The sequence below is a fragment of the Physella acuta genome, unplaced genomic scaffold (genome assembly GCF_028476545.2).
Source record: "Physella acuta isolate Inbredline_101_S28 unplaced genomic scaffold, ASM2847654v3 ptg001546l, whole genome shotgun sequence".
NCBI classification, from domain to species: Eukaryota; Metazoa; Mollusca; class Gastropoda; family Physidae; genus Physella; species Physella acuta.
Genome location: NW_026733061.1, coordinates 8,865 through 29,519, shown reverse-complemented (window position 1 = coordinate 29,519; position 20,655 = coordinate 8,865). Strand labels below are relative to the sequence as shown.

Genomic DNA, 20,655 nt, shown 5'->3' with positions numbered 1-20,655 from the left:
ATCGATCAAAGTTTGCATTAAAAAAAATTAAATTAAAAAGTCGCATTTGTCAGCCTATTCCACGTAGCGAACTCGGCTGCTATCCGCCGCGTAGCGATATGACCTAGTTTCACAGAGGTCAGAAACGTGCGTTGAAAACTACACATTGTGCAAGTACAAGCTTGAAGACAACACTGCTGCCGTGTTTCTTACGTGGATAAAAAAAATATTAGGCATTTTTTGTTGCACATAGTTTAAGTCGTTTCACATTGTTGCTGCGGAGTTTTCGCTGTTTGCACAGGCGAGTCTATTGCTATTTTATTTTTGTATATTTAATTATTTATGTTTGGAGTTTAGATCACACACTTGGCTGCAGAAGTGGGTGTGTATCGTTTGTAAACAAATGTATTGGTCAGTCCAGTAGCAATGCAAGCAGCAACACAAGCATAATAAATAAATAGCATGGTAGTTGTATAGGCATTATAATTGCTTTTAAATAGAATCTTCCGAATTTAGATTCCTACTCAATAAATACAACGCAGCAGCAGTACTAGCAATAGAATGGATTGTGTGATATGTTTTTATGTGCCTTGGTAATACCAAGTTGGTATGAGTATATATGACACTATATGGGCTAACTAATTCAGGCTATAAATCTGATTTATGTGAAGACACGTTGCCTATTTTTAAAAACATTTTACCCCATTGAAGTAGTTACACACATGTTGCCTTTTGATTTTGCAACCCTTGGTAATAATTAATATCTAGATCTCTTCTATAACTAAGAGCGAGATCTCGTTTTGATATGTCCATAGTGAAGAAAAAAAATACCGTTCGGCTGATTTTCCCCCCCCCCCTTCCTTACCTAAGCACCTCCCTAGCATCGCCACTTCTGTTTAATCATCACATCGCCACGAGATTATATATAGTGACTATAGTATACACAGTCACTTCATAATATAGACCACGACATACGCAGTTTATTTCGCTTACTTTTCCCCGTATCAGCTGATGGTTTCAATGCTCAGAGTTTCTTCCAGGCATCCCCCGAACGAAATGGAATTTATATAGTAAACAATATACACTCTTACTAGTGTCCCCCCCCCCCCCCCGAAAATTTCAAGTGCCCCCCCCCCCCCCCCGGAGAAAAAAGTCTGGAAGAAACACTGGTAAGGCTACACGAACATACAGTCTACTACAATTAGTTAATAAAGGCTGGGGTGGGTAGGTCTGACTACGTGTAGAGACTTGTCACCATCTACTACTGTATTTCGTAAATTGCCATTTGCATGAACCAAGTTATATATAGAACTGCTGCCACACCTATACATTAAGCCCTATATTACAAACCCCTTCTCTTAAACCCTGATCATTATTATTGGCGTATTTGGTGGCCATCTTTTAGCATCATAAAGCAATTTCAATACTATAAAAATATGTGTGTAATTTTTAAAAGATACTCTATAATCAAAGCTGTTGAAATGAGCTGCAACAACTGATATGGGCGGCTATTCGAATTGTAACAAAACAGTTTATCTCCCTTTAAGTTTGAACTGACCTTGAACACACTGCACCTAAACGTGGAAACGGCCCGGCTGGCGAAAGCTTTGCTGTTTTAATTAAACCTCATTAAGCCCTGGTTGGCTTAATTTGTCACCCACAGGCCAAGGGGCAGTAAAGCTTTTCTGATTTATGCCGAGCGAAACCCTGTAAATATTTCACGTATATGTTGTTTATTTAAATTTCATCTTCGTTTAATTTTTAAAAAATACACTGTACGAATTTAGCTATAGGCCCTTTTTCATATTTGGTTATTCTTTTTATAAGCAGATAAAATTATAACATCTGTGACCGTTATAAAAATGCTAAGTAAGAGTGAACCGGTAGGCCTACTTTACATTCAAAGATTAGACCTAGGCCGGATTGCATGTGGTATTTCAGTGTTACGTCACTTCTTAAACAAATCCCATTGGTTGGTTTGGGGGTGTGTTCACTTGATAGAAAACGATGACGGGTCAAGGCTGTGAACGTTTTTTTGTTTTTTTTTCCCACCGGCTGTTATCTTTTTTTTTTTTTATTATGTGTGCATTGACAAACATTCTTTCTTTTGCCTGACTTTTAGCTGTATACACGTGACTATAAACTTCTGTTTCAGCCACGCTCTGCTAAAAACACGGAGCTAGATTAAAAAATATGAATGAATGCGTTTTCTACTGAACAAATGCAAGAACATTTAAAACAATTTAAAACAGTGAATAGGTAGCAAGTTTAATTAAAGCCTGCTCTGTTGACTTCAAGCTACACGCCCAGAACCATAATTTTCGTCTCATTCATATGAACGAGAAATGTGAAGTCTTTTTTTTTTTTTGACTTACAATAGACCTAAATCATACTCGCCTCCCATATCACACAGTGTTTCTTCCAGACTTATTTTCCACCCGGGGGGGGGGGGGACACTGTTAAAAGTATATATTTCTATATAAATTCAATTTCGTTGGGGGGGGGGGGGGGTGGGTGGGGGCGAAGCACCCCCGAAGAGATGCCTGGAAGAAACTCTGCTATCACAAACCTAACTTAAACTGCCCCCAATCAGAGACCTAACCTAACCCGTCCTAAATTAGAGACCTAACCTGCCCCCAATCAGAGACCTAACCTGCCCCCAATCAGAGACCTAACCTAACCTGCCCCCAATCAGAGACCTAACCTGCCCCCAATCAGAGACCTAACCTGCCCCCAATCAGAGACCTAACCTAACCTGCCCCCAATCAGAGACCTAACCTGCCCCCAATCAGAGACCTAACCTGCCCCCAATCAGAGACCTAACCTGCCCCCAATCAGAGACCTAACCTGCCCCCAATCAGAGACCTAACCTAACCTGCCCCCAATCAGAGACCTAACCTGCCCCCAATCAGAGACCTAACCTGCCCCCAATCAGAGACCTAACCTGCCCCCAATCAGAGACCTAACCTAACCTGCCCCCAATCAGAGACCTAACCTGCCCCCAATCAGAGACCTAACCTAACCTGCCCCCAATCAGAGACCTAACCTGCCCCCAATCAGAGACCTAACCTGCCCCCAATCAGAGACCTAACCTAACCTGCCCCCAATCAGAGACCTAACCTGCCCCCAATCAGAGACCTAACCTGCCCCCAATCAGAGACCTAACCTAACCTGCCCCCAATCAGAGACCTAACCTGCCCCCAATCAGAGACCTAACCTGCCCCCAATCAGAGACCTAACTTAACCTGCCCCCAATCAGAGACCTAACCTGCCCCCAATCAGAGACCTAACCTGCCCCCAATCAGAGACCTAACCTGCCCCCAATCAGAGACCTAACCTGCCCCCAATCAGAGACCTAACCTAACCTGCCCCCAATCAGAGACCTAACCTGCCCCCAATCAGAGACCTAACCTGCCCCCAATCAGAGACCTAACCTGCCCCCAATCAGAGACCTAACCTGCCCCCAATCAGAGACCTAACTTAACCTGCCCCCACCCAATCAGAGACCTAACTTAACCTGCCCCCACCCAATCAGAGACCTAACTTAACCTGCCCCCACCCAATCAGAGACCTAACTTAACCTGCCCCCACCCAATCAGAGACCTAACTTAACCTGCCCCCACCCAATCAGAGACCTAACTTAACCCGTCCTAAATCAGAGACCGAACCTAAACCTCGTCCCCAGCATTACGCTTTTTAGAAAAGCCTGATTTAAAAAAAAAACATAATCTATTGTTTTTATTGTCTTTCTGTCCATATTGAAGTTACGACATTTTAACAAGATCTAGATCTAGCTGTTCTCACGTTCTAAGTCTATAGGTGTCGTGGTTTGAAGCTTTTTGTCACGTCAGCAGATTTTTAACAGGCAATGATCGTTATTAAATATTTTATGTAATCACTCAACGGGCTAATTAGCGCCTTGTTGATTATATTTATTTACACCTCTCGGATAGTTGAAAGAATTCTTATGACCAGACGATCCATTAAAATAGTTAATTTAAAATGCTAATTAAACTTTTAATAAAACAACTATCTATTTGGATGCCACGGATAATTTAATGAAATCTTATGAACATATCCATTAAAATAATTTATAATGCTGATGACAATTTTAATAAAAGTCAACTATTGACTTGGCTGTTGGAAGTGGGGACCACAGTAGGGAAAGGGGGGGGGGGTGGAAGAGAAACGTCCTATTGAAGAAGTATAGAGGAAGTTGTCCATTCCGTCAAGGTTACATACTAAACAGTGTTTCAGGCATCTCCCCGGGGGGGGGGGGGGGGGGCTCGGGGGCACTGTCCCACACATCGCTACCACAAGACAAAATAAAACAAATATAGAATTTAAATAGAAATTAAATGATTTAACCAGTTTCCACCCATACCCCTATCTGGAAGAAAAATGTCTGAAAGAAACATGATACTAATATAGAATAAAGATCATTAACTTAAAACTTAACTCCAACCCTTTCCTTAATCCTGGGATTAATAATAATCTAGCTTGACATCCTGAGCTTACCATAACCTTATTTTTTTTTATAAGGACACTTTAAAGTAGTAGAAACAATAAACTGGTCGTCTAGTTCTCCCATTGCTTAATATCTGTGTTAAATACCCAACAAAAATCTATCAACGTTTGGATTGGTAGCTTATATTGTATAAAACAAGATTGTATCCCTCTAAAATGATAGCGACTATACACATTTTTCCACAGTTCTAGACACAGGGGTCATTTATAATTAACATTATGTTTTTTGTTGAGACCCCCCCCCCATACACACACACACTCTTTTCCCATTTTCTTCACTGTTCATTGTCGCAGATCAATGTATCTTTAAAATCACGTTTCACATTATATGACCACCATCTCCCCTCTTCAATTGCAATTTGTTAAATTTTAAAATTGCACCCCCCCCTTAAAATATTGATTGAGCTGGATGTCAGCACACCCTCCACCCCCATCACAAGTCTCTACCCGTCCACAAAAGTTGACCTTTTCAAACTCCACCCCCTTACCCCCCTTCACACGGGCGTGATGAAAGGATTGCCACTAAGTCCTGAGGGTTTTTTTTATATCCAATTTTTTTAAAATCAGAGATCAATCAACGTAATTAGTAAGTTGAGGCTACTCAAGACATGCCCCGTCTTAAAGTCCAAGTCCCCGTGTCGTGACCTCGACAGGTGAACTTAAACTGACCTCATTCATTTGGCCAGTGATTGTTAGATAGAGCTGACACAATTTATTCCGTCTTAATTCTTTGGGCCACATTTTAAAGTAGCACCGAGTAAATCATAATATCAATCTTACGTTTGTCCTGTTGCTTAAACACAACACATCACACATCAACAGACCGACCCCCTCCCACATCGACCACCCCCTCCCCTCCTGCTGAACACACACAGACACAGACGAGAAATTGTTATGTATTATGAAATATGCTATTGGAAAAAATAATCTATGCTAACAAAAGGAATTGATCTCAAAATGTATTGAAATGATTTCTGCAACATCAAACGTTTTTTACTTCTAATGTTATATCTAAAATTTTATATTTTTCGTTCCTTAATAAGTTTATTATTATATACGAGCTGACCCGCGACGTAGTTTACGCCGCCATCTAGTTGTTTTATTTTCTGCTTATCAGCAATTGATAATTTGTGAATTCAACACTACCCCATCCATCCCTCCCTCCCTCTCCCCCCCCCCCCTCCCCTCGCCCAGCGAAAGTAGCCGTTTACAGAAAATGAAAAGATCAATCAGAAATTTTACCTCCCCTTCGTTTCAAATCGTTTAATACTAAATTATCTGCCCCTAATAGCCGTCACTAACCCGGCTCTACGATTGTAAACATTCGTCGTGAACCAAAGCTCACCAGATTGGTGGGGGTGGTAGCGATTTGCCTGGAGAGCGGGTGAGTAACGGCGTCTACGTCTTGTCCTGTATGGAATAGGCTTTTGGAAAAATAATCTAAGCTAACAAAAGGAGTTGATCTCAAGTCTCAAAATGTATTGAAATTATTTCTACAGCATCAAACGTTTTTTACTTCTAATGTTATATCTAAAATGTTATATTTTTTCGTTCCTCAATAAGTTTATTATTATAAATTTTTATAGACTTGTTTTATTTCCCAATAATATTTATTACTATATGTCTCTCATATTACAGAGGGATATCGTGAAAATGAGGATCGCCATCATAGGTCAGAGTGTGTTCGGGGCCGAGGTTTTCAAGCTGCTGAGGAAAAATGGTCATGAAATTGTTGGTGTGTTCACCATACCTGACGTCAACGGGAAACCCGATCCGTTAGGTGGGTATTAAATTCAATCCTCGGTTCTAATTAAAGCAATATAACCCTGATTCCGATTATATGATTAAGGGAGTTAATTAGAATATGTGAATCATCTCCCTTGAAGTATATGCATAACTTTAAATAGTGTTCATAATTTTGTTCATTACTCAACTAAAATTAATATAATTTTCCCCGTACAGCAACTGTGGCTGAACTTGCTGGTGTCAGGGTGTTTAAGTACAAAAGGTGGCAGCTTAACAAAAAGGTATGGGTGGCACACTGAATTTTAATTGAAAACCATTTTATATGTTGATTCCACTTTTTAATTAAATTTTAATTAAATATGCTACATTACAAAGTAAACCCCCTCCCTATCATCACCACATCCCACATTTTAAAAAATAGTTGGTAAATTTAATTATTTGTCTTATATATGTCTTATATATTTGGAACTTATATAAAAGTAAAAAAACACTATTTTTAAATAGAAATTGCTCTAAAGCCTTATCCACTTGAAAACAGTTACAAACTGTATGCACTTGTACTGTAACACATCTTACATTAAAAATAAAATTAAGTTCTCAGATTTTGTTGATAATTCTTTAAACTTTTATTATAATATTTTTAAAATATGAAATTTGAATTTTAATAAACATATATTGCCCTCTTATTGTTTGCTTTATAAACTATACCGCCCGCTTTTCATTATAAAACAGTACAAAAGTTATTTAGTTTTTTAATGTCTTACATTCTATCATTCTATTTCTAGGCCATCCCAGAGGTGTTAGATGAGTACAAGTCTTTAAACGCTGAGCTCAACGTGCTGCCATTCTGCTCCCAGTTCATCCCCAATGAAGTGATTCTCTTCCCTAAACATGAAACAATTATTTATCACCCATCCCTTCTCCCGGTACACAGGGGTGCATCTGCCATTAATTGGTGAGTCTTCATGTTTACTTCCCTTTTTTGGTGGTAAATTTGGATAAAACCAGTGACTGTTATTTCAATCTTTTAAATAGAATTTTTGTCAAGTTTTGAAAACCTAGTTTTGATACAATTTTTGGAAATATTCCTCGCAAATTTGATTTTATTAGGTTACTAAAAATTAATCTGTTTTTTATATATAATTATAATGTTATTTCTAACACACACAAAAATGTACTCTAACACCCAAGTACATTATTTCGATTGCCAATTAATAACGTCTTTTATATGCCAATATAATTAAATAAATAAAAATAAGCAGCAAAACACAAAGGTGTGATGGTACTGTGTGGGAATGATGGAAATATAGTATGTCCAACATGATAAAATGTTTATTCAAATTTATTATATTATTATAATATTTAAGGAAAGAAGTGTCATAAAATGTTCATGAAATCTGTTTTATATAATCAATTTTTTTAGTTTTTTTTAAACTAAACCTTTTAACCTCCTGATGAATTACAATTTTTTTCAAAATGTTTTTGATTGATAAACCGATTAAATCTTAATACCTACTTATTTTGTAAACAACTTATCTTTAAACATAGGACACTAATGTGTGGTGATAAAAAGGGAGGGTTTACAGTGTTTTGGGCAGATGATGGCCTGGATACTGGCCCAATCTTGCTGCAGAAGTCAACATACGTGGATCCCAATGAAACAGTTGACTCCTTCTATAACCGATTCTGTTTTCCTGAGGGCATCAAAGCCATGGTAATATTAAGGAAAAAAATTATACAAATTTAAAGTAGAGGTTTAAAAAATAGTTGCTGAGTGTTTATTTATGTAAAATTTATATAATTTTAGTAATTTCCCCTTTTAAGTCTTATAGTTCATAAGGGAGACAACATTTAATCAATATCATTGTGACACAAGCAGTAGTGTATTCCTAAGAAGTTAACTTGTTTTACATTTTGTTTATCTTAGAATAAAATTTGTAAAGCACATGTCAACTTGAATCTTGTGTCCCCAGGGTGAGGCCGTAGACCTTATTGTGACTGGACGAGCCCCAAGAATTGTCCAGCCAGTTGAAGGAGCCACCTATGATGCCATGATCAAAAAGGACAAAGTTAAAGTAAGTTTCTGTAACCAGTGCCCTCTACAGTTTATTGCTGTAACCAGTGTTTCTTCCAGACTTTTTTCTCCAGGGGGGGGGGGCTGTAGACTTTCTTCAGGGGGGCGGACACTGTTAAAAGTATATATTTTCTATATAAATTATATAAATTTCATTTCGTTCGGGGGGGGGGGGGGGGGCGGTAAAAAAATTTCGGTTGCCCCCCCCCCCCCCCCCAAAGAGATGCCTGGAAGAAACTCTGGCTGTAACCAATGTTCTGTATAGTTTGAAAATAGCAACTTACAAAAGATGGTTACTGGTGTTTTTATTAGTCAACTCTTCTTAATTAAATGTATTACCTATTGACTCGTGACAATTTATCATGTAAAAAATGGTAATCTTAACCTATCTACAACCTTTATTAAAAATGAATAAAACTAAGAAAAATAAAATATGCATCTAATTACTTCCCTTAGATAAACTTTGACCAACCAGCATCTAGCATTCATAATTTCATTCGAGGAAATGACAAGGTTCCTGGTGCATGGACTACAATAAATGGAGAAGTAATTTTTTAAATAATTTTATTTTCATATCTAAAGCTATATACAACTCATAGATGCGTATTAGTGTACAGTTTTTAGAAAGGAAGTTTATGCACCTTTTAATTTACCACTAAAAAATTTTTTTTTACAAATTTATTAACAAAATTAATTTACTTTAAAAATTGAAAAAGAAAAACGTATTTAATTATATTCCTAGCAAATCACATTTTTCGGCTCTCGTCTCTGGACTCGCCTTGCTCCATATGGCACTAAAGTTGTTATTGATGATGCAAAGCAACCAGCTATTGTCCACAAAGGTGGGATGATACTGTTTGGGAATGATGGAAATATGGTATGTTCAACAGGATAAATATGTTTATTAGTTTATTAAAGATTATTATATTTTTTTTAAGCAATCTTACTTACGTCTATATTATCCATTTCAAATTTTTGAATGCTAAACTTCTAACCTGATCAATTACAATTGTGGAAACTAAACTTTTAACCTTCTGACCTGTTGTGACCTCTTGTGTTTGCATGTGTCACCAGGTCAACGTGTCCCAGATACAATATGCCAGTGGGAAAATGATTCCTGCCTCCAAATTTGGGAAAGAGGATGCATCCACGCAAAAGCTGGAATTGACTCCAGAAGAAATTGAAATGGGGAATGGCTTGAAGGTAGTGCTGGTGTTTAAATCTTTACATCCTTAAAGTGGTAATAGAATTAAATTCTGTTTTAAGAAGTATATAATTTCAACATATACTCCATAATTTATGAAGAACTCACCCTAAACGACTAGAAGTTTTTTATGCTACCTGGGAAGATGGGGCACAATAGATGGGGACAACAACCCAACTAGGAGAGTCAACTCCAAAATCATACAACTGCTGCCTTGCAGATTGTTCTTGGGTGTACTAAGGCTATGGAAATCAATCCAGTAAGAAAAGCTGGCTGAAATCAGAGTCAATGGGTCATATAGCTCATAACAAGTTGACATGTAATCTATTGTGTTGGAGGGAACTCTCTAAAATATTACAAATAAGAACAAAGAAGAGTAAGAAAAGAAGATTTATGCTATAAGCTTTTTCTTTTTTTTTCTTTTCTAAATAAAATTTTGAAACTACTTATTTTAAATCCAAACATAACAGAATCAATTACCTACATTTTCTTGAACTGTTTCCAGATTGGCCACTATTTAACAATGTGCATAACTTTTTGTCACTGTAAGATTATCTGATCTTGAACACTTTTAGAACATATGGAGAGGCATTTTGAACACAGACATTGAAAACTCTTTGGATTTTTTCAAAGCTGGGGCAGGGTCCATGGATGTTGTTAGGTAAAACTGTTTCTTACGTCAGACTTTTTCTTATGTAAGACTATTTCTTATTCAGACTGATTTTTATGTAAGACTGTTTCTCATGTATGACTGTTTATATAAAATGGTTTCTTATGTAAGACTGTTTCTCATGTAACACTGTGTTTATATAAAACTGTTTCTTATGTAAGACTGTTTCTTTTATAAGACTATTTCTTATAAAAGACTGTTTCTTTTGTAAGACTATTTCTTATAAAAGACTGTTTCATATGCAAACTGTTTCTTAAGTCAGACTGTTTCTTTGAGAAAGACTGCCCTATTATATAAATATTGATATTACGTAAGACTGTTTTTGAATTAGATAAATATTAAAATAAAGAATTAATTAGAAATAGTTAAGACTCTTTTAATGCTCTAAATAGTTAAATTCCTTATCCTGATTCAATTCTAATAGGCTGGTTGAAGAAATTAAAGAGAACTTTGACATCAAGATGGCTGCTGAGGATGTATACATGAACACAGTCTTTGAAGACCTTCTCATGTGCATCATCAGAAGAGGTCGAGGTATAGAGGATAAAGAGCCTTTCACATACGATGCTGTAAGGTTTCATATCAGCTTCAAAACATATATTGTTATACTAATATCATTTGTATACTAGTTTATACTACATTTTAATTTTTTAGAACTTCTTACTTGTAAACAGAATTTAAAAACTAAAGTTCATTTAAAAACGATTATATGCTTTTATTTGTATTATCTAAACTCACATTTTTAAGACTAGTCCTAACCATAATCAGAAATTAATTTTTAAAATAGGATTTCTAAGGCCATATTTTTAGGTAACAGGCTGATATACATAAGCTAAAATAACTTAATGGATATTGTTGTGATAATATTGTAAGCCTAAATAAAAATTCATGAACAAAATTTTGGAATACATCTTACATTAGGTTGAGATCAAAGCAAATAAGATGAACCTGAGGTTCCCACACCAGTTGTTCATTGATAATGAATTTATTGATGCCTCAGATGGAGCTACTTATAACACCATCAACCCTGCTGATGAATCAGTAAGACATCATTTAACAATATGTGTTGGACAAGCAAATGAAATTTTGTTAAAAATTATTATTTTATATTATTTTGTTCTATGTAGTGAATGTTTGTGATTTAATTTGTAAATGGAAACGAGTGCTATTAATATTAGAGTGAAAATTTATATATTTTCTATTTTAGGTTATCTGTCAAATCAGCAAAGCTACCAAACAGGATGTGAACAGGGCTGTTGAAGCAGCTAAGGTAGATAATTTTAAAACTTTTTCTAATTAAATTAGAATTTTTAGGCTGTTAAAATTAAGTTATTTTTTTTTTATTTCAAAGGAGTTCAAAATTTCAAAAAGTTTGAATAGTTCTTATGTTTCGTTTTTTTTTTTTTACTAAAATATGGGTGTTACTTTAACATTATTATGCATTGGTAGGAAGCCTTTGAAGAAGGAGAGTGGGGAAAGATGAATGCTAGGGACAGAGGTCAATTGCTGATGAAGTAAACATTTGTTTCTTATTATTTCTTTCCACCTTTTTAATAATTGATACAAAAAATATAATATCCTTAAATAAATTCATATTTTGATAAGTGTATTCGTTTTCAAAATAAAGCTTAATTTAACTAGTACCTATTTAATTAACCATACCTTAAGAGTTAATATAGAAAGTTATTTTTTAAATGGGTTGGCTACTATAATTACATAAGCTAGACAATGTTACCTGAATTACATCTGGCAATGCCTCATTCACAGCACTGAAGCCTCAGTAGTCTATCTTCCATTATGTTTATTTAGGCTTGCAGATCTGATGGAGCAGCACCAAGAAGAACTTGCCACTATAGAGAGTCTGGATTCTGGTGCTGTGTACACCCTTGCACTCAAAACACACGTTGGAATGTCCATACAGACATTCAGGTATTTCGCAGGATGGTGTGATAAGATACAGGTAAGTGGCTTTGTATAATTTTATTTAAGTATTAATATTTAGGTTACAGGTTATTTTTATTTATTGTTTTTATCTTAAAATTATACATATTTATTTGATTGTGTTTTCTTTTGAAGGGCAAGACTATTCCAATTAATAATGCTCGACCAAGCAAGAATTTAACATTTACAAAGCGGGAACCTATAGGGTATTATACTTTGTTTATAGTCTTTTAAAACTTTAAATTGTAACAGAAATCTCTAATTAATTGCTAAATTGAATTGTCCTTTAATAATTAAAACAAATGTTTGTACCATAGAACATAAAATTTTTCCTCTAAATATTTAAAAAGTTTCAGTGTTTGTGCCATTATCCTACCATGGAATTATTCAGTCGCTATATTTGTGACGTTAAATTATCCTCTAATTATTTTTTTAAAAAATGTTTCAGTGTTTGTGCCATTATTGTACCTTGGAACTATCCACTCACTATGTTTGTGATGTTAAATTATCCTCTATTTATTTTAAAAACAAATATTTCAGTGTTTGCGCCATTGTTGTACCCTGGAACTATCCACTCATGATGCTGGCCTGGAAGATAGCTGCATGCTTGGCTGCAGGAAACACAGTTGTCTTAAAGCCTGCCATGGTATGTTTTAATCTCTTAAACAATAAAATTTAACTCATAAGTTTTTAATTTTGTCTAATTAGATCTAATTTTGTACACATACTTTTATTGCAAGGAATGTTTTAATAAAATTTAATTGCATCTCCAGAAAATACATTTTGTTTCCAAATAAAATTTAAATTTTTTTTTGTCTAACAGGTAACTCCCCTGACAGCACTAAAATTTGCAGAGTTATCTGTCTTGGCTGGTTTTCCAGCTGGTGTTATCAACATTTTGCCTGGTTCAGGTAGGGTTTTCTTACAAGTGTCTTAAAGGGTTCAGGTAGGGTTTTCTTACAAGTGTCTTACAATGGTTCAGGTAGGGTTTTCTTACAAGTGTCTTACAAGGGTTTAAGTAGGTTTTTTTTACAAGACAAGTGTTTTACAAGGGTTTAGCTTACTTTATATGTTCTGTACCATGGTTCTTATGGGTACAACTAACATATCATTAACACATAACAGAAGGCTTGCTTATGCCCATCACATTAAATTTTAAAGTGAACTGTGTGGTGAATTTTGAGTCAAAAGTTTTTAATAGCCCGAGGTTGTTAAGAAGTTTTATATGTATAAAAAATCCCAAAATACAAAATCATGATGCAAATTTTGTGCAGTAAATATTGATAGGTCTACTTTCTCCTTATAAAACTATAATATATTTTATAAATACTGGGACAGGTAATCTCACAGTATAGCACAGATTTTCTCCAGTAATGTTACTTGAGTTTTGTAAACATTAGTTACTGTCAACCGTAGTTTATTCAACCAGTGTTTAAATTTCCTAGAAAGTTCTTGTGAGCCACCATAATTTTAGTGGGATGACAAACCTAGTCTAAACTTGAACCTAATGATAATTATTCATAATAATAATTTAGAGATTCTCAATCTACAGGAGCCCTGGTGGGTCAAGCAATGTCTGAACACCCTGACATCAGGAAACTTGGGTTCACTGGCTCTACACCAGTTGGCAAAACTATCATGGAAAGGTGACCTACGTTCATATGTCAATAGTTCTTCTTCATTTTTTTTCAAATGGCTTATTCTCCCAGTGGCCATTTTGATTTAGAACATCATTCGATGCTTTTAAGTCATTTGCTATTTTTTCCACCTCTTTCCAATAATTTTCATGTCTTTCATTTTCTCTATACCAGTTGTTTTTGGGTCTTCCTTTTTTTTTTTATCCTTGTTGATTCTATGATATGCCTTATCTGGCAATACTTGTAGCCAGTTTCCTCAATGTTTTCTTACCTATCTCCACTTTTTAATGACTTTCTTGCACCAAGGACGTCAATAGTTATTAATTTTTATATTTCCATATGAACTTTTATCTAAATCATTAACATTGTCTTGATGTTTTTTGTTTTAAATTCGTATATAGCTGTGCTAAAGCAAACTTGAAGAAAGTTTCCCTGGAGCTGGGTGGCAAGTCACCGCTGATCATCTTTAGTGACTGTGATTTGGACAAAGCTGTTCGACTGGGCTGCGGAGCTGTTTTCTTCAACAAGGGAGAGAACTGCATTGCTGCGGGGCGGCTTTTTGTGGAGGAGTCAATCCATGATGAGTTTGTCAGGAGAGTGGTATGTGAAGTGCCAGAACATTTTTATTTTTTTATTTTGACCAACTCTGTAATTAAAGTTCCCATCTTACTGTAAGACATTGTAAAGACTTAATTTCAGTATGATATACAATGTAATTTCTATTTTTAGTATAATCTAAAATATTTTATGGTTTGACGATATTTCTTCTTAATTAAAATGTTTAATTTTGTTAGTTACAACTTCACTGATTTTTAATGTAGAAGCTCAGTTTAAAAAAAAATTTCAAAGTTTCTTTTGACAAATAATTTATCTGTATCCTATATTGCTCATTTCTTAGCTGCACTGTTTCAAGTTATCCTTTTCTAAATGTCTTCTCTTAAGTTGTGCATTTGATCATCTTTATTAGAAGAAAAATTCTAAGTATGAGAGGTTTTTTTTCTAGCTTGTGTTATAGGACTTGCATTTTTGTCTTTGCCTAGCAGGAATAAAAAACTTTTAGTTTGCCTAACAATTAAAAACATGAAAATATCAGTTCCGCCTATCTCCATTAGTATAACAATATACAATGCACATGCTATGATTGCAAGACATTAATGATAAACAAATATACGGCTCAAAGCCCCAAAGTGATGTTGAGAAAACGGAAAGGGAGATAATAGATTATAAACTTAGAACCATAAATACAATTTTTAAAAATCTCTCTTCTTTTTACTTCTATTAATATTATAAAAAAATAATTAACTCTCCTGATAATTTTATTGGTTACAGGTAGTTGAAGTAGAAAAAATGAAAATCGGCAACCCATTGGATCGATCCACTGACCATGGTCCACAGAATCACAGAGCCCATCTGGAGAAGCTGGTGGAGTATTGTGCAACTGGCGTCAGTGAAGGGGCGAAACTGGTCAGAGGTGGACACCAGTGTAACAGACCAGGTCAGAAATTTTTTTTTTTTGCTTTTGTACTTGTGTTTTCTGTTTATATACATAAAGTTTATTTGAGGTAGTTCTTAAGATTCCATTGGAAAAAATTAGACGAAACAAAAAACAGAGATTTTGATTGTTAGACATTGAGTTTAAAAACAGATTGATATATACTAACAGGAATATCTACACATACAAATTTATATGGAATGTCGTGGTCGGTTGATAGAGCGCTCGACTGCTAGCCTAAAGGTCTTGAGTTCAGATTCTAGTCTGGACTCAAGATTGCAGGAAATCCCAGAGTCCACCCAGCTCTGGCGGGTCTCTGACTCTCGTTTGGGAAAGTAAAGGATGCTAGGCATTGTGCTGAACACACCATCCCTTCACCTAACTAAGTCAAATAATGTATGAACTCAATTGTTTAACCTGCCCTACGAATTGTTAGGTCTCAAAGAGGAGGTTCAATTTTTTATTCTATGTTAAGCTCTCACTGACTAGCCCTAGACAGAGACGCCTGGAAAGCTCTTGTCAGCAGCCTATGTCCCAGTAGGGACGACAGGCAAACATGATGACATGAAGCTCTCACTAAGAATGTCAATATTTTATCTTTGTTTACGGTGATCATGTTTCAACTATAAAATGATGGTGTATTTTACTGTAAGAATAAATCATGTTACTTTTGTCCTGTTTCTTACCAATACTACTGCAATAGCTAAAAGGCTCGCTGTTCTTGGCCCCAGGATGTTCACAAACAGTATTCAGGGTCGGCGTGGTCAAGTCGGTAAAGCTCATGGTCGCTAAACCGAAAAGTCTCGAGTTCGAACCCTCGGGCAGATGAGGCTCGTTAGCTGGGGACAGCCACTCTTCTATGAGAGACAACTCCAAATTCAAACAACTGCTGCCTTGTAGTTTGTTCTTGGTTGGACAAAGGCTATGGAAGCAAATCCAAAAAGAAAAGCAGGCTGAAATCAGAGTCAATGGCCTCAATGGCGCATAACCAGTTGACACGAATCCTTAATTGTGATGGAGGCTTGGCGTGCAAAAAGCACATGGTTGATAAATTCGAAAAAAGTCTCGAGTTCAAAACCCTCTGGCAGATAAGGCTCAATCCCTTCCAACACTAAAAATTAAGAACGAAGAAGAAGAAGAAGAAGTATTCTGTATTATATTCGTAACATGCTTCTCACCTAGGTCTGTTCTTTGAGCCCACAATATTTACTGATGTGGAAGATCACATGATGATTGCTAAAGAAGAATCTTTTGGGCCAGTCATGATTATTAGCAAATTCATTGATGGGTAGGTCTAATTGCTACACACATAATAACACAATCAGAGATTTATAAAATCTATTGTTTTTTTTTTATTAATACAAATTACAATAACTTATTACAATTTCATTATAATAGTTTAGTTCATTACCCTTAATTAATTTTTAAAACCCTAAGTGATAATGTAAAATATAAGCCTATTTTTCTTTTATTTCTATTGTAAAATATTTAATTACCAAATTAAAAAAAATAATATCTGTGTTTTTTTTTAAAAACATTTATTGTATGCTTATGGTATAGTGACATTGAGGGAGTTTATCAAAATTATAATAATTTAGTTTAACACCCTGAATTCATTTAAAAATCCTAAATGAGAATAGAGTTTTAGATGAAATATTTAAAATCTATAATATAAACCTATACTCATTTTATTTCTATGGTAAAATATTTAATTTAAAAATTTAAAAATATATAAAAAAAATTATCTGTATTTTATTTTAAAGCATTTATTGTATGTGTATGATATAGCGACATTGAGGGAGTTTATCAAAATTATAATAATTTAGTTTAACACCTTGAGTTAATTTAAAAATCCTAAATGAGAATAGAGTTTTAGATGAAATATTCAAAATTCATAATATAATCCTATATTTGTTTTATTTCTATGGTAAAATATTTAATTACCTAATTTAACAAATAAAAATAATTGATCTGTATTATATTTAAATAACATTTATTGTATGTGTATGATACAGCGACATTGAGGGAGTGCTGCGTAGCGCCAACAACACAGAGTTTGGTCTGGCATCTGGTGTGTTCACGCGCGACATAGACAAGGCCATGAGAGTCGCAGACAGCATTGAGGCGGGGACGGTGTTCATCAACACCTACAACAAGACCGATGTTGCAGCGCCGTTTGGTGGGTTCAAGCAGTCTGGCTTTGGCAAAGATCTAGGTGAGAGTCGACGGGAACTCAGGGAATTTTTTAAAAATATTACCAACAAGTAGTGTTGTAATAGAATATTATTATTATTACTGTAGCCTTTAAATATTTTATTTTAATTTTTAATGCATTACTAACAAGTAGTGTTGTAATAGAATATTACTATAGCTCAGTGGCGTAGCGAGGTCGGGTGTCACCCGGTGCGGCACTTAATGCTGTCACCCCCTCAGAGGCGTAGCGACTCTTCCCAGGGACAAACTTTCAATTTTTGATTTGCACCATTCCCCCCTCTCAACTTTTGATTTGTACCCCCCCCCCCCCTCAAATTTTCTCTATATATTTACTATTTTTGCCTCGGTGTCACCCGGTGCAGCCCCCCCCCCCCCCCCCCCCCCCCCCCTCGCTATGCCTCTGCTATAGCTTGCAATTATTTTATTTATTTTAAAATTGTTTTAATTGTCACAGACTATTTGTATTGCCTCAATTTATGAGTTTTAATTTAAAAACTAATGTAATTTTGTTCTGACCAAAATTTGTTGGCCAATATGATTAACTTGTATCCTTTAGTCCTTCTTTATTATTGGGCCTACTTTCATACTTTATCATAATGACCAACTGCATTACTCTTTATTATTTCTTAAAACATTTATCCATTTCAAATAGGTGAAGATGCTCTCAATGAATACTTAAAAACAAAGGCTGTGACTTTAGAATACAACTAACAGAACCTAGAGATTTGTACTGTGTTTGGTAAGATATTTTCCTGCATTTTCTTTTTCCTATAATACATTCAGAAATTGTTTTAAAAGTAAGATTTATTTCTTTAGTTTTCTCTTTTGTCTCCTACAGATAGAGCAATCTTGAGATCAAGGCTGCAGTGGAAACAAGTTTTATTCACAATGATGGTTCTGGATGATTCATGTTAATAGTAATTTCAAACAGAAAATGTTTAGAAACTTTACTGGTATCATTTTCATGTTTTTTTTTACCTACCTAACTTATCTAAATGTTTTAACTGTATGTTATATTTTATTAAGCAGATTAGTAGGTATTTTATTTTTAGACCTGCTTTTATGTGTATATGGTACAACTAGTCTACCTTAAATCTAATTACATTACAATAGTAATCGAATTGTAGACCAAATATTAACACTGAATTAATTTCACTTTACTGAACTGTGCAATACCTCAGTACTGGGATTTATTCTATTTTGAATATACAGCGAAGTATTGAATATAAAATATGCAATGTTGAAGCACAATAGTTTGTCGTTATTAATATTGTTTCTCTTTTTAAAATTCTTCTTTTTAAAGCACAATAGTTTACCTTTATAAATATTGTTTCTCTTTTTAAAATTCTTCTTTTTAAAGCACAATAGTTTACCTTTATAAATATTGTTTCTCTTTTTAAAATTCTTCTTTTTACCCAAGAACGCTGTTCAGAAAATGGAGAACATTTTTGTATTGTGATTTTCACCAAGATTTAAATACATTTAAGTTGTTTAATGTATAAGCTAATTTGCCTCTATACAACTATAGTCGCTTATAAATTTGGGAATTAAAACTGAGTCCCTTTTAACCACCATTAAATGGAGTAAAAATTAGAAAACAATTTAGGTATTTTCAGTGTTTATAACTATATTTTTTTCATAGCTCATGCATGAAAGAAATATTAATCAAGAACTGTTTTACAAGTTTCAGCAATTTTTTTGTAAATCACATGCCTGCACAGAGAAAAAAACTTATTTTACCTATTTTCTAATTCAGAAATTATATTTTATTTTGCAAATTGTCTGTTATTTTTCTTATACGCTATACAGTGCCATAAATCGTGTTGCTAATTTTTTGTCTATTTAAAGTTTTGTATAGAACTACTGCTTGTTGCATCTTTATTTCTCTCCAGTGATAAAAAAAAGTGATTAAAAAATATAACGTTTTTTTAGATTGGAACATTCCAAGCTATTTTTGGAGGATTGCTTTGTTGGTTTTGATTTATCCGCCTTCAATAATTCTTTAATCCCTTTATTAAACAACTGTTAACAGGATTGGCAATCCTGTTGCTATATTTAAAAAAAAATAATGATATTTACTTTCTATGCAATTATTCCAAATCTTAATTGGAAGTGTTCAATGGCTTTAATTTTTGTTTGATGGTGTTTTCTGAATGATTTAAAAAAAAAATTGTAAAAAAAATATTATGGATGGTGTGTTCACATACATGTTTGTTGCAAACATTTTGCTTCAACCTATTCACAGGTCGAAGCAGGTAGTTTAAGGGGATTACTTCTTAACCTGACTCTCCATACATGTATAACCTATAACTAGCTGTCTTTAGTCATTGATAGCTATACATTTGTGTTCTTTGCATTTTAGACAAATAAATTAAAACTGAAAGTAACATTATGTACAACTGTTTGTATAAAATGCAGATTTCTACTACACAAATTTGTTTAAAATGAAAGTTTATTGTACAAGTTCCTATTATGAAAATTGTTAAAATGAAAGTTTATTGTACAAGTTCCTATTATGAAATATGTTAAAATGCAAGTTTTTGTACTTGTTCCTGCTATGAAACATGTTTAAACTTAAAGTTTCTTGTAAAAGTTTCAGCTATGAAATGTGTTGAAGTATAGATTTATCATATATGTACTGTGAAAGATATTTACCAAAAGAAATAAAAGTCATGTTGTGGTTGTGATGTATTGATCTAGACAGATACAAGCTAACCTTGGTGTAGTCCTACTCACCATAAAAAAACTGACAACCTTTCATTTTACAAGGATCACTTTGGTGGATGGATTGTAACATTGGAAGTACAAATTTTACATGAATACAATGTGCATTTACCAGATATGTGTTTTATTATTTATTGTGAGTACTTTTGCGAATGTGAGTAAATAATTCATGTTCTCATGTAAACTATTTTCATTGATGTTTGGTTTTTCATTTGGATATACCAATGTAGGTCTAATATATTGAGTGCGCTTTTGTTTAGAAAAGGTTTACAAAAATGAATTAATTATTGTAGGAAATAATCATTCATGGTTTACGGGTGGAATGTCGAGGTAACTGAAACAGTGGGACTCTACTTCACCTGATTGGGTACTCGACTGTAGGTTTTCTTCTTACCGAAGTGCCTTCAACCCCAAATAACATATTGTTATCCACATGTGGATAGAACG

The 20,655-nt window shown here is 34.4% G+C and overlaps 1 protein-coding gene across 1 annotated transcript; it reads left to right on the top strand.

Moving 5' to 3' along the window:
- Positions 1 to 20,324, top strand: LOC131928780 (cytosolic 10-formyltetrahydrofolate dehydrogenase-like). Its single transcript, XM_059284907.1, has 25 exons — positions 1 to 280; positions 6,145 to 6,286; positions 6,469 to 6,533; positions 7,038 to 7,207; positions 7,801 to 7,966; positions 8,226 to 8,327; positions 8,783 to 8,872; positions 9,069 to 9,203; positions 9,401 to 9,529; positions 10,106 to 10,191; positions 10,625 to 10,769; positions 11,122 to 11,241; positions 11,408 to 11,470; positions 11,650 to 11,714; positions 12,010 to 12,160; positions 12,277 to 12,347; positions 12,682 to 12,787; positions 12,965 to 13,052; positions 13,694 to 13,787; positions 14,180 to 14,378; positions 15,108 to 15,273; positions 16,453 to 16,558; positions 17,286 to 17,485; positions 18,137 to 18,223; positions 18,323 to 20,324. Exons 2-24 carry the CDS (start codon positions 6,160 to 6,162, stop codon positions 18,193 to 18,195), a joined length of 2,703 nt encoding a protein of 900 aa, XP_059140890.1. The 5' UTR covers positions 1 to 280; positions 6,145 to 6,159; the 3' UTR covers positions 18,196 to 18,223; positions 18,323 to 20,324.
- The last annotated feature ends 331 nt before the right edge of the window (positions 20,325 to 20,655 follow it).

Coding starts and splice junctions, on each gene's coding strand:
- LOC131928780 (XM_059284907.1), top strand. CDS start 6,160: ATGAGGATCGCCATCATAGGTCAGAGTGTGTTCGGGGCCGAGGTTTTC. Junction 10,192..10,624: donor GGGTCCATGGATGTTGTTAG/GTAAAACTGTTT, acceptor CAATTCTAATAG/GCTGGTTGAAGAAATTAAAG. Junction 12,161..12,276: donor GATGGTGTGATAAGATACAG/GTAAGTGGCTTT, acceptor TTTCTTTTGAAG/GGCAAGACTATTCCAATTAA.